Genomic DNA, 12,691 nt, shown 5'->3' on the forward strand with positions numbered 1-12,691 from the left:
AATTGGTGTATAAAAGGAGACACCTAAAAGAGGAGACAAAAAAAAAAGGAGACAAAAAAAAAGGAGACAAAAAAAAAGAGACAAAAAAAAAGGAGAGAATTGGTGTATAAAAGGAGACACCTAAAAGAAGGATCGATGGTCTTCATCTCTCTTATAGCAGCAGCAATTTCTGTCTCCTTAAATAAATTACCAACTAATGGATTCTCTGCATGCAAATAGACACACATATTTTTTCCTGCTGCTGCTGCTGCTGTTCCTGCTGCTGCTGCTGCTGTTCCTGCTGCTGCTGCTGCTGTTCCTGCTGCTGCTGCTGCTGTTGCTGCTGGTGTAATAACTTCTGCTGCAGCTCGTTTGCTGCACTATACTGCGGATCCTTTATAGGTGTAGCAGGGGTCTGCTGCTCCTATTGCTGCTGCTGCTGCTGCTGCTGCTGCTGTTTCTACTACTGCTCCTGGTTCTGTTGCTGCTGCTGCTGCTGTTTCTACTACTGCTCCTGGTTCTGTTGCTGCTGCTGCTGCTGCTGCTGCTGCTGCTGCTTACCAAAGAAGTTTTGTAAGAAGGGCATGTCTCTTAGACGGGATCCAAATCGATCCCAGGCTGTCTCGTTAGATAGGACTAATGCTGTCTCCTTTTTTTCTTCCTCTGTCTCCTCCTCCTGCTGCTGTTGCTGCTGCTGTTGCTGCTGCTGCTGTTGCTGCTGGTCATGTTCCTCCTTGGTGGCTGCAGCCATCTGCTGCTGCTGCTGCTGCTGCTGCTGCTGCTGCTTGTAGCGTCTTATAGCCATATGCTGTCTCCATTGTGCAGCTTTTTGCTTAGCAACAGGTTCCTCAGTAAATAAGTTTGCTGCTTTTGCTGCTAGCTGCTGCAGCGCAGCAGCAGCAGCAGAAACACCACTAAATAGTTTGCTGCTGTGTCTCCCTATAGCTCTGCATGCAGCATTCTTAGCAGCAATTTCCTTAAGTTGCTGCTGTTTTGCTGCTACTTGCTGCTGCACGCTGCGGAGGTGCTGCAGCACGCGTCCGGTGTGCTGCTGTGTTGTACTTGCTGCTGCTGCTGCAGCTTCTGTTGCTGCTGCTGCTGCTGCTGCTGCTGCTCCCTGCAGCCTACTCCCTACTGATTGGGTCTGTCTAGACAGCGCAGAGGCCCTTAGCTCATCTACTGCTCGCTGCAGCTCAGGGTTTGCATGCAGGTCTTGCTGCACCTGGTTTAGTACCATACGTATAAAGCTGCTGCTGCTGCCGCTGCTGCTGCTGCTGCTGTTGCTGCTTCTGCTGCTGCTGCTGTTGTGGCGGTGCGTATGACGACCCGTCTGCTGCTGATCCTGCTTCTGCTGCCTACCAGCACCACCACTGTGGCTGCTGCTGCTGCTGCTGCTGCTGCTGGTTGTGCTGAAGGTACGGGGTAAGCCAGCAGCACGGGAAGGATGGGCTAGTAGCCTCTGCTGGCAATGCTGCTGCTGCTGCTGCTGCTGCTGCAGCAACAGCAGCTGCTGCAGCAATGGCTGCTGCAGCACTCGCCGCTGCCGCATAAGCTGCTGCTGTACAGCGGATTGCTGCAGCAACGGCTGCTGCAGCAGCTGCTGCAGCAGCAAACCATGAGACCCCATGCTTGAGTCCCTAAAGGCTCTGCATGCAGCCCGTCGGACTGCTGGTGGTAAACCCTGAGACATTTTCCTAAACCCTAAACCCTAAACCCTAAACCCTAAACCCTAGGGGCATCTGCTACAAACCCTAAGTTAGGGTTGAGTACACTTAGGATAGAGGCAGAAGATGGCGACTTCTACCTTCAATAAGGAAAAGGGTTTATAGAAGAACAAACCCTAAACCCTAAACCCTAAACCCTAAACCCTAAACCCTAAACCCTGTAGGGGCGGTCTGCGGGCTTCGTCGTGTAGATAATAAAGTAGCGTATAAATGCAGCTACAGCTGCAAACCCTAAACCCTAAAACCTTTTAAATTAACCCTAAACCCTAAACCCTAAACCCTAGACAGGAAGAAGATTAGATTTTGTGGGGCTGAGCATCGGGGCTGCTGCAATCAGCATGTGCCTCACTACAAGAGGGTTTAGGGTTTAGGGTTTAGGGTTTAGGGTTTAGAGTTAAGAAGAATTTTCTTTATATAGAAGACAATATTGTATATGATAAAATAAGGGTTTAGGGTTTTGCTTCTTGCTGCTTTACCGTTGCTGCTGTTGCTGCAGTTGCTGCAGCGTCATTACAGTTGCTGCAGCGTGAGCTTCTGCTGCTGCTGCAGCAGCAGCAGCAGCAGCAACAACAGCTAGCTAAAATATAATAAAATGTTTAATTAAAGGGAGAAAGGAGACACTTTTTTGTTTAATTAATATATTTATTTAATAAAGGAGACAGGTAGCTGCCTATACACCCGAAGTAAGGAGACAGTTATAAAGACACAAAAGGAGACACTTTATATATGCAGACATAAAGGAGACACTATAGATATATACACAAGAAGCAGGTCTAGGCAGACCTGCTGCTGAGACAGACAATGCAGCAGCAGCAGCAGCAGCAGCAGTAGCTGCTGCTGCTGCTGCGACTACCCAGGCCAAAACAATTCCTGCAGCAACAGTAGCAGCAGCAGCAGCAGCAATAGTAGCAGCAACAGCAGCAGCGGCAGGGATGTTCCTATTAACAATTGCTGCCATTCATGCTATCCTACTGCAGCAGCGGGTGCAGATGCCCCTGCTGCTGCTGCTGCTGCTGTTGCTGCTCTTGTTATGCCTGCTGCTGCTGCTGCTAGCGATCTTGTTATTGCTGTTGCTGCTGCTGCTGCACTCACATGTAGCAACAATACAAACAGCAACAGCAGTTAATAAGAGGGGACAACTCTTCTCCTCAAACCCTAAACCCTCGTAAACCCTAGACCCTAATGCTGTTGGTGTTATTGGCCTCCCTCTCTCTATAGAGACAAAAATGTAGGAGACACTAACTATCCTATAAAACCCTTTTTTAGGGTTTAGGGTTTAGGGTTTATATGCCCCTAAAGAGACAGATTACATGTCTCCTTTTGTCTCCTATTTATGTGTCTCCTTTTGTCTCCTATTTGTGTGTCCCCTCCTGTCTCCTTTTGTCCCCTATTTACGCTCTAATGCCCTCCCCTCTAATGTGTCTCCTTCTGTCTCCTTTTTATGTGTCTCCTTTTGCCTCCTATTTATGTGTCTCCTTTTGTCTCCTGTACGTGTCTCTTTCTGTCTCCTATTTATTTATGTGTCTCCTCCTGTCTCCTATTTATGTGTCTCCTTTTGCCTCCTATTAATGTGTCTCCTTTTCTTTCCTATTTATGTGTCTCCTCCTGTCTCCTATTTATGTGTCTCCTTTTATCTCCTTTTTATGTGTCTCCTTTTGTCTCCTTTTTTGTCTCCTTTTTTGTCTCCTTTTTTATGTGTCTCCTTTTTTGTCTCCTTTTGTATGTTGTCTCTTATATAAGGCATCATCTGCGTTGGCTATACTCATAAAGAGTCCTCAATGCTACGCCGTTTGCTGCAGCTGCAGCAGCAGCAGCAGCTCCTGCTGCTGTTGCTGCTACAGCTGTTTTGTGCTGCAGCAACTGTTATTGCTGCAGCAAAATGTTATCGCTGCAGCAGGTATTGCTGCTGCAGCTGTTGCTGAAGCTGTTGCTGCAGCAGCAGCTGTTGCTGCTGCTGCTGTTTCTGAAACTCTTGCTGCAGCAGCAGCTATTATTGCTGCTGCAGCTAATGTTGCTGCTGCTGCTGCTGCTGCAGCTCGTAAAGAAGGCATGCATTCTTATGCATCCTTCGTTGTTCACCTATGAATGCCATACAGGTCCTCAATGTCAGCAGCAACAGCAGCAGCAGCAGGAGCTACTGCTGCTGCAGCAGTAGCAGGAGCTACTGCTGCTGCAGCAGTAGCAGGAGCTACTGCTGCTGCAGCAGTAGCAGCAGATACAGCGCACTTAGCCAAAGACTTAGAGGTGTAAGGAGATGCATGCATGCATGTAAGTAATTGGGGTGTATAAGTGTCTCCTTTTTATAGAAAAGGAGACACTTATACACCCCAATAAAGGAACAAAAGGACACAATATAAACACATGAAGAAAAAGGGGAAATAAAAAGAAATAGAGGATAACAAGAAGACATCAACTAATTAATTAAATTAATTAATTTAATTAATTAATTTAATTAATTAATTAATTAATTATTTAATTAATAAGGAGTAAATCGCGAGGCAGAGGGACCAACAGAGGGGCCTCCGCCATAGAAAGCTCCTCCTGGCTGATGAGAGACAGGCATCAAAGCCTTTAGTGCTGCAGCATAAGAAAAAGGAGACACAAGGAGACAGCAGCAGCAGCAGCAATTGCAGCAACAGCAGCAGTAGCAGCAACGAGAAGGATAATATATATAGGGATATAAAAAGAGACAGGGGAGAAGGAGACAAAAGGAGACATCTAGAGGTAGTAGAGAAAGGAACAAAGACACAAAAAGGAGACAAAAGGAGACACCATATAGGTAATAAGGAGAGGAAAAGAGAGACAAAAAGGAGACAAAAAAGGAGACAAAAAGGAGACAAAAAGGAGACAAAAAAGGAGACAAAAAAAAAAGGAGACAAAAAGGAGACAGTGTATACTAACCAGGGGTAAGACGTAAATCTTCTCCTTTCTTAAGTTGGACCTTTAGATGTTTCCCTCCAACTAAAAAGCCATGCATGCCACGAATTGCATGCACGGCCTGCAGCAGCAGCAGCAGCAGCAGCAGCAGCAGATATAAGACATATGTATACCCCACAAGAAGCACAGATCCTACAACAGCAGCAGCAAATAAACCCTCTGCAGCAACCCTACCGCCTGCAGCAACAGCTGCACCCCCACCACCACCACCTGCAACAACAACAACAACAACAGCAGCAGCAGCAGCAGCAAGAGCAGCAGCAGTAGCAGCAGCAGCAGCAGCAGCAGCAGCAGGTTACCGAGGTCTGATCAGAAAAGCTAACAAATCCAAATCCGCGACTTCTTCCTTCAACGTCTCTTTGGATACGAGCGGAGACAATGTCTCCAAAGTGTTGGAAGTGCTGCAGCAGCAGCAGCAGCAGCAGCAGCAGCAGCAGCAGCAGCAACAGCAACAGCAGCAGCAGCAGTAGATGAAGAAAGAGGAGAGATATTGATAGATATACAATATGCATGCATTGTGTCTCCTTTTCTTCTTTTTATGATAAAATAACACAAAAAGATAATAAAAAAGAATAAAAAAGAATAAAAAAGACAAAAAACAATAAAAAAAAAGAGGAGAATAAGATAAAAGGTAATAAAAAGAACAAAGAAGGTATAAAAAAGGGACAAAAAGGGACAAAAAAGGAGACAAAAAAAAAAGGAGACAAACTTGTATAAGATCGACGTCATTCCAATCACTAGGGATATGAAAGACAAAAAGATTTGCGCCTGGAGGACCAAATTGGGACCCTGTCTCCCTTGATCCTGCTGCTCTTGCTGCTGCTGCTGCTGCTGCTGCTGCTGCTGCAGCTGCTGCAGCAGCAGATGGTTGAGGCTTGTCTAAGTCCGCTGGACGCTCCCATTGCGTTACCCCTGCAGCAAAAAAAAACAAAACAGCAACAGCAGCACATGCAGCAGCAGCAGCAGCAGCAGCAGCAGCAGCGTGGGGACACTGGTGAGAGGAGGAGACAAACAGGAGAAGAAAAGGAGACAAAAAGAAGGAGAAAAGGAGACAAAGGGAGAGACAAAAAGAAAAGGATACAAAGGGAGACAAAAAGGAGAAGAAAAGGGGACAAAAGGAGACAAAAAGGAGACAAAAAGTGTCTCCTTTTGTTACCTGTCTGTGAATTGTAATAATACGCATGACCATCATGAGTAAAATATTGCTGCCAAGGACTATTAGGGCCTGGTGCTGCAGCAGCAGCAGCAGCAACAGCAGCAGCAGCAGCAGCAACAGCAGCAATTGGGTCGGGTGCTACAGCGGTAGAAGCCAATGAGGGTTTAGGGTTTATGAGGGTTTAGGGTTAATGAGGGTTTAGGGCTAATGAGGGTTTAGGGTTTATAAGGGTTTAGGGTTTATGAGGGTTTAGGGTTTATAAGGGTTTAGGGTTTATAAGGGTTTAGGGTTTACCGGCATTAGCAGCATCTTTTTTTTCTGCTTCTTTTTTTGCTGCTGCAGTACTTGGTTTCTGATTAGCCATGCGGCACTCAGCAGGACTCTCAAACCCCTGCAGCAGCAGCAGCAGCAGCAGCAGCAGCAGCAACAGCAGCAAAAGCAGCAATAAAGATCGGACAGCAACGGGCAGACTCTGCGCCACTGGAGACAAGCTGCTGTTGTTGCAGCAGGTGCAGCAGCAGCAGAGCAGCACAAGTGCCCATAGGAGCAGCAGCACCGCATGCAGCAGCAAGAGAAGGATGAGGAGCAACAGCAGCAGCAGCAGCACAGCAGCAGCAGCAGCAAGATACGGCTACGAACAGGCGAGGCCTAGAGATAGGGGCGGAGAGCTGACGTAGCAGCAGCTGAGGCAACAGCAGCAGCAGCAGCAGCAAGAAGCAACAACACAAAAAGGCCCAATACGGCCACTACACGAGCAACAGCAGCAGCAACACCAGCAGCAGCAGCACAAACACGAACAGCAGCAATACACCGAAAAGACACACAGCAGCAGCAGCAGCACCACCACCACCACCAACAGCAGCAGCAGCAGCAGCAGCACAACCAACACAACATCAGCAACCACACCCATCATCATCATCAGCAACAAAAACAGCAGCAGCAGCAGCAGCACCAGCACCACCAACAGCAGCAGCAGCAGCAGCAGCTGCTGCAGCAGGAGCAGCAGGAACAGACCTCAAAGGTAAGAGTACCATCAATAGCCTGTACAGCTTGTTGTGCTTCTTGTGGCGAAGAAAAAGTAACAAATGCCCAACCTGTTTGCTGCTGCAGCTGATCCGCCATATAGAATAACGAAGACACGTGCCCGTACTCCTGCATCTTTGCACGTAATGCATCCTGCAGCAGCAGCAGCAGCAGCAGCAGCAGCAGCAGCAGCAATAGCAGCAGCAATACCAACAGCAGCAAGATTAGCAGGAGGAGGGCAACAGCAAAAAAAAAAACAGCAAAAATGGAGAAAATTGCACTAAGATATGCTGCAGCAGATGCACCATAAGGCTGCTGCTGCTGCTGCTGCTGCTAATGTATATATATTGCAGCAGCAGCAGCAGCAGCAGCAGACACAGTGTATGCACAGCAGCAACAGAAACAATTCCCTACAGGATGCAACAACAGCAATACCACCAAACGCAGCAGCTACAAGAAAGTAGACAGCAGCAGCAGCAACAGCAGCAGCAACAACAGCAGCACGTGCTGCTGCTGCTGTTGCTGCTGTTGCTGCTGTTGGATATCGTAGTGGGCTTACCTCCGTTAGGGTGTGGGGCAGACGCCCCACGAATACTTTGCAGGTTGACGCCGCCATGGCTGTACTTCCTGCTGCTGTTGCTACTGCTTACTGCTGCTTCCTGTTGCTGCTGCTGCTGCAGCGCTCCTTGTCGCTGCTGCAGCTGTTGCTTCTTCAACAGTTGCTGATGGTGCTGCTGCTGCTGCTGCTGTTGTGGAGCCTAAGACGGGCTACCTAGAGGCCATACAAAAAGAATCGAAAGGACAGGACCTCCTGCGGCTGCTGTTGCTGCTGCTGCTGTTGCTGCTGTTGCTGCTGCTGCTGTTGCTGCTGCTGCTGCTGCTGCTGTTGGGGTTGCTGCTGTTTGTATGCTTGTATAGGTTTAGAGCAGCAAGAATAAAAACATAATTATATTTAGTTATGGACAAAACGATGATTGTTTGCTGTTAATAGGCAGGCGCAGCAGCATCAGCAACAACAGCGGCTGCAGCAGCAGCAGCAGCAGGAGCAGCAAGGTAAGTGCTTGTATGCCAGACAAGATAAGGAGCTAAGAGGCCCTATATAAGGAATATAAAGAGAAAAGAGGCAAGATGCAAGTGCTACTGTAGCTGCTGCTGCTGCTGCTGCTGCTGCAGCTGCTACTATTAGTACTAGTACTGTGCGTACAGGGTTGCTGCTGCGGGTATTTGCGGGAGCGGGAGCAACTGCTGCTGCTGCAGCTGCTGCTGCTGCTGCTGCTCAATTCCTTTTTCCCTGCGTTTGTTTATATGTGACAAACAACTTTACCATAAAGGCAATGAAGGATCCACATCTCTCTGTTGCTGCTGCTGCTGCATGCAGCCGCAGCTGCTGCTGCTGTGGCTGCAGCCAGCAGCAGCAGCACTCAAGGCGACTCAAGCAACAGCAGTAGCTGCTGCTGCTGCAGTCGCGATGCAGCAGCAGCAGCAGCAGCGACGAATATGCGCATGCAAACGGATATGCTGCTGCATATTTTAGTAAAATATAATATATAGAGTAAAATAACGACGAAGATAGCTAGCAGTTAGCAACAACAGCAGCAGCGACACCAGCAGCAACAGCAGCAACAGCAACAGCAGCAGCAGCAGCAGCAACAGGGTCGGCAGCAGCAAGAGCACGGCATTGTTTCGCTAGTGTCTTGACACCTCTGCTGTATTCTTCTTGCTGCTCTTTTCTTTATATCTAGCAGCAGCACACTTCCCTATACTCAACACATAAGCAGCAGCAGCAGCGCAACAACTGCTGCTGCTGCTGCTGCTGTTGCTGCTGCTGCTGACCCAGTACACCCAGATCGCTACTAACATCCTAACCCGTCATAGAAGCAAGCAAGACAGCAGCAGCAAACAGTCACGCTGCAGCAGCGGCTGCTGCTGCAGCAGCAACAACGCGCCTTCCAATAGAATTGCGTGCAGCAGCTGCCTGTGCTGTGACAAAACGACGGCAGCTGCAGCAGCAACAGCAACAGCAGCAACACCAGGCGCAGCAGCAGGCGCAGCATGCCTGGCCGCAGTAGGGTCGCCTACAGCCCATGGTGGCCGAGAACCAACACCCGCTGCAGCAGCAGCAGCAGCAACAGCAGCAGCAGGTGCAGCAGCCTGTTTTGCATCAGCTGCAAGTGCCGGCAGCAGGGAGATCTGCCTTCTCTTTCCTCAGCAAGGAGAAGAACAGCAGCAGCAACAGCAGCAGCAGCAGCAACAGCAGCGGGAGCCCTAGCACGACACTGAGCAGCAACAGCAGCGGCACCAGCAGCACATGCAGCAGCAGCAGCAGCAGGGAGCTAGGCCCCGTGGTGGTGCTTGACCATGCCTCTACCCCCTATAGAATACTTCCTATTGAGGCAGCAGCAGCAGCAGCAGCAGCAACTCCTGTTGCTGCTGCTGCTGGTGGTGGTAAGAGCAAACACAGGATGCGTAGATCTGTCCCTCCGCTGTCTCCATCAGGAGCAGCAGCAGCAGCAACAACAGCAGCAGGAGCAGCAGGAAGAGGACGTCATTCCTTATCTTCTCCTGTTGTATCTTTGCAAGACTCAGAAGACAACATACCAAGGAAGCACTCTTCTGCAGCAGCAGCACCAGCAGCAGCAGCAGCATCAGCAGCAACAGCAGCAGCAGCAGCAGCAGCAAGAGACATAATAGATATATCTGAGGTCCTGTCTCCCGAGACACAACAAAGAAATCTAAAAGAAGTAGAGAAAGCGCAAAACATTAGCGCTGTTGTTAATGTTATTTATAGCCTACAGGTAGGGTTTAGGGTTTAGGGTTTAGGGTTTGGCGTTTAGGGTTTAGGGTTTAGGGTTTAGGGTTTTTGAATGGTGTGGTGTGCTGGTGGGTGTGCAGCAGCAGCAGCAGCAGAGCGGAGGCCTTTTTGGGAGTTTTTCTGTAGGCAGCAGCAGCAGCAGTACTGCAACAGGAGACGGCAGCAGCAGCTTCTTGCCGCTGCTGCTGGGTAGCGAGCAGCAGCAGCAGCAGCAGCAAGAGGAGCAGCAGCGCGACAGGACAGAGGAGGAGTTCGAGCCATTCTTTGCTTCTTTAGGGGAGGTTAGCTGCTGCACTCCTAAACCCTAAACCCTAAACCCTCGTAAACCCTAAACCCTTATAAACCCTAAATCGAGTGTTACTGCAGCAGTACCAGACTGCTGCTGCCTATCTGCTGCTGCTGTTGTTCTTGTTGCTGCTGTTGCTGCTGCTCAGGATCTTGTTCGCTTCGAACGCAACTGCAGCAAGAGCAGCAGCAGCAGCAGCAGCAGCAGGTGCAGGCGCAGCAATCCTGCCTTTGATTTGCTGCTGGCTAGCAGCAGCGTGTCTTCTTCGTTACCTCCAGAGGAGAAAGAGAAGCAGCAGCACCAGAGCGAGTTGCTGCAGCAGCAGCAGCAGCAGCAACTGCAGCAACTGCAGCAGGAGATACCAGCAACTTTCTTTGAGTCCTCCTTCGATGTCTCCGAATTCCTTTCTATGGACCCTCAAGATATGCCTAACCAACTAGAAAAAGTAAAAAAAAAAAATAGGGTTTAGGGTTTAGGGTTTAGGGTTTACGGTAGCTGACAGACTAGCAGGACAAGGTGGTGGAGTCGTGAGTAGGGTTTATGAGGGTTTATTGTTTAGGGTTTATGAGGGTTTACTGTGTATGAGGGTTTAGGGTTTATTAGGGTTTATGAGGATTTATGAGGTTTTAGGGTTTATGAGGATTAAGGATTAGGGTTTAGGGTTTAGGGTTTAGGGTTTAGGGTTTAGGGTTTGTGTTGCAGTTATCGGATTGGTTAGATAAGGTAGAGTCCGGCTTAGTGTCTCTTTTTCCTCCTTTTTCTTTCTTTGCTTCTTCTATACAAAATATTTACCGCATGCAGCAGCAAGCGCAGCAAATTATCTATACATGCCATAAACTCAGGTAAATTAACAGCAGCAGCAGCAGCAGCAGTAGCAGCAGCAGCAGCAGCAGTAGAAGCAGCAGCACCGGCACTAGTACCAGTAGTAACAGTACCAGTAGCAGCGACAGCAGGAAGACGTCTATGGTGCTATTTTGTGTGTTGTTGCTGCTGCTCCTGTTGCTGCTGCTGCTGCTGTTGGTGCTGCTGCTGTTGTTGCTGCTGCTGTTGCTGCTTCTGCTGCTGCTGCAGGGAGGATTTGCAGCAGATTCGATCTCGGGGTGTGGGTCTTGGCCTAAAGATCTTAAGACTATCCAAGTTCGTAGTTGCTGCTGCTGCTGTTGCTGTTGCTGCTGCTGCTGCAGCACCTGCAGCTGTTGGTGCAGTTGCTGCGTCTTTCTGCTTGACTTTATCTTCATTTATTGTATGCCGCTTCTGCTGCTGCTGCTGCTGTTGCTGTTGCTGCTGCGGCTGCTGCTGCAGGGAGCGTCAGCAGCAATGTGTACTGTACAGACAGCTGGAGTCCCTCCAATCCTTAGGGTCCCTTTGCTCCTCGCTGCCGCTGCTGCTGCAGCTGCGCGAATGGCGAACTGCTGCGCTGCTGCTGCATAATGCTGATGAATTGCTGACAGCAGATCTGCTGCGCATACCAGCAGCAAAACAATATCAGGCACAAACAGAACGTAAATATGCACCTGCTGCTGCTGCTGCTGTTGCTGCTGCTGCCTGGCTGTTGCTGGTTTTGTTGCTGCTTGGCTGCTGCTGCTTGGCTCTTATTGCTGCGTGACGTCTACTGCGTCTCAAGTGCTGGTGCTGCTGCTGCTGCTGCTGCTGCTGCTGCTGCTTCTTGTTGTACAGAGGATCGTCAGCGCCTAAAGACAGCAACACAATCGGCGTTTGTGTCTGAGTCATTAAGGTATTTCTTTCCGGTGCAGCAAGGAGAGGAGACACCTGGAGCAGCAGCAGCAGCAGCTGCTGCTGCTGCTGCTGCTGGTGCTGGTACAGATCCAGCAGGGGCGGAGAATCTGTTGTCACGCACCCTGATGGCCGCACGACCTTGCTGCTACCTTCCCCCAGAGGCAGCAGCAGCAGCAGCAGCAGCAATGCCTGCTGCAGCAGCAACGCCTGCAGCAGCAGCAGCAGCAGGCTGGTATGCGCTGCGGTGGACACTGCTGCCGGGAGTCTTGGAGGAACGGTCATTATACAACCCTGCTTCTGGTTTGCTGCTGCTGCTGCTGCCGCCAGCAGCAGCAGCAGCGGCGGCAGCTTATAACTCTTCAGACGTTGCTGCAGGCCATCCTGCTACTGATAATGATGCTGCCGCCGCAGCAGCTGCTGCTGCAGCAGCTGCAGCAGCTGCAGCAACAGCTGCAGCAACAGCAGCAGCAACGGAGCCGCAGCAACAGCAGCAAGACAGCGTGTGGGTTGGGGTGTCTCCTCCTTTTGCTGCTGCATTCTTTAAGGAGTTATCTGTTCAGGTGTATGGGCAGTTCGCTCATGAATGGGCAGGCGCATATAGATTAGATGAGGAGCCACAGGATCTGCAACAACAGCAGCAGCAGCAGCAGCAGCGGCAGCGGCATCTGCAGCAGCAGCAGCAGCAGAGGCGACGCAGGCGTAATGCAGGATTTGCATGGGAAGAAGTAAGTCGCGTTTGCTGCTGCTGTTGCTAATCAGGAATTCTTCTCTCTCGTCTATTAATGCACACTGCTGCTGCTGCTGCTGCTGCTGCTGCTCAGCGTGTGTGCAGGGAGGCCGAGGCAGCAGCAACACTAAGTGCAGCACTAGAGCTGCTGCTAGCATTGGGTCTGCTGCAGAAGGCTCTGCTGCAGCTGCGGCAGCAGCTGCCGGCTGTATGCAGAGACTTCATGCGCCGCAGCATTATTTTCTTACTAAATCAGAGGGGAGCACTGCAGCAGGAGCAGCAGCAGCAGCAGCAGCAGCAGCATGGCCAG

At 50.0% G+C, this 12,691-nt stretch overlaps 2 protein-coding genes across 2 annotated transcripts in view; one reads left to right on the top strand and one right to left on the bottom strand.

The window, feature by feature from the left end:
* Positions 1 to 484: 484 nt before the first annotated feature.
* Positions 485 to 1,606, bottom strand: EMWEY_00025700 (mitochondrial import inner membrane translocase TIM44, putative; the record flags this gene model as incomplete). Its single annotated transcript, XM_013481101.1, has 1 exon — positions 485 to 1,606. The coding sequence occupies one exon, from the start codon at positions 1,604 to 1,606 to the stop codon at positions 485 to 487; it is 1,122 nt and encodes a 373-aa protein (XP_013336555.1).
* Positions 1,607 to 8,903: 7,297 nt separating this feature from the next.
* The window catches only part of EMWEY_00025710 (hypothetical protein, conserved), a gene marked incomplete at both ends in the record, with an annotated part of 8,252 nt that continues 4,464 nt past the window's right edge, over positions 8,904 to 12,691 (top strand). Inside the window, 7 exons of the mRNA XM_013481102.1 lie at positions 8,904 to 9,614; positions 9,712 to 9,912; positions 10,066 to 10,362; positions 10,620 to 10,759; positions 10,989 to 11,017; positions 11,595 to 12,379; positions 12,554 to 12,691. The exon at positions 12,554 to 12,691 is cut by the window's right edge and continues 589 nt beyond it. Of these exons, the coding sequence (XP_013336556.1) occupies positions 8,904 to 9,614; positions 9,712 to 9,912; positions 10,066 to 10,362; positions 10,620 to 10,759; positions 10,989 to 11,017; positions 11,595 to 12,379; positions 12,554 to 12,691 (2,301 nt within the window). The remainder of the gene's footprint in view (positions 9,615 to 9,711; positions 9,913 to 10,065; positions 10,363 to 10,619; positions 10,760 to 10,988; positions 11,018 to 11,594; positions 12,380 to 12,553) is intronic.

This window comes from Eimeria maxima, genomic scaffold (genome assembly GCF_000499605.1).
Source record: "Eimeria maxima Weybridge genomic scaffold, Emw_scaff273, whole genome shotgun sequence".
NCBI lineage: Eukaryota > Apicomplexa > Conoidasida > Eucoccidiorida > Eimeriidae > Eimeria > Eimeria maxima.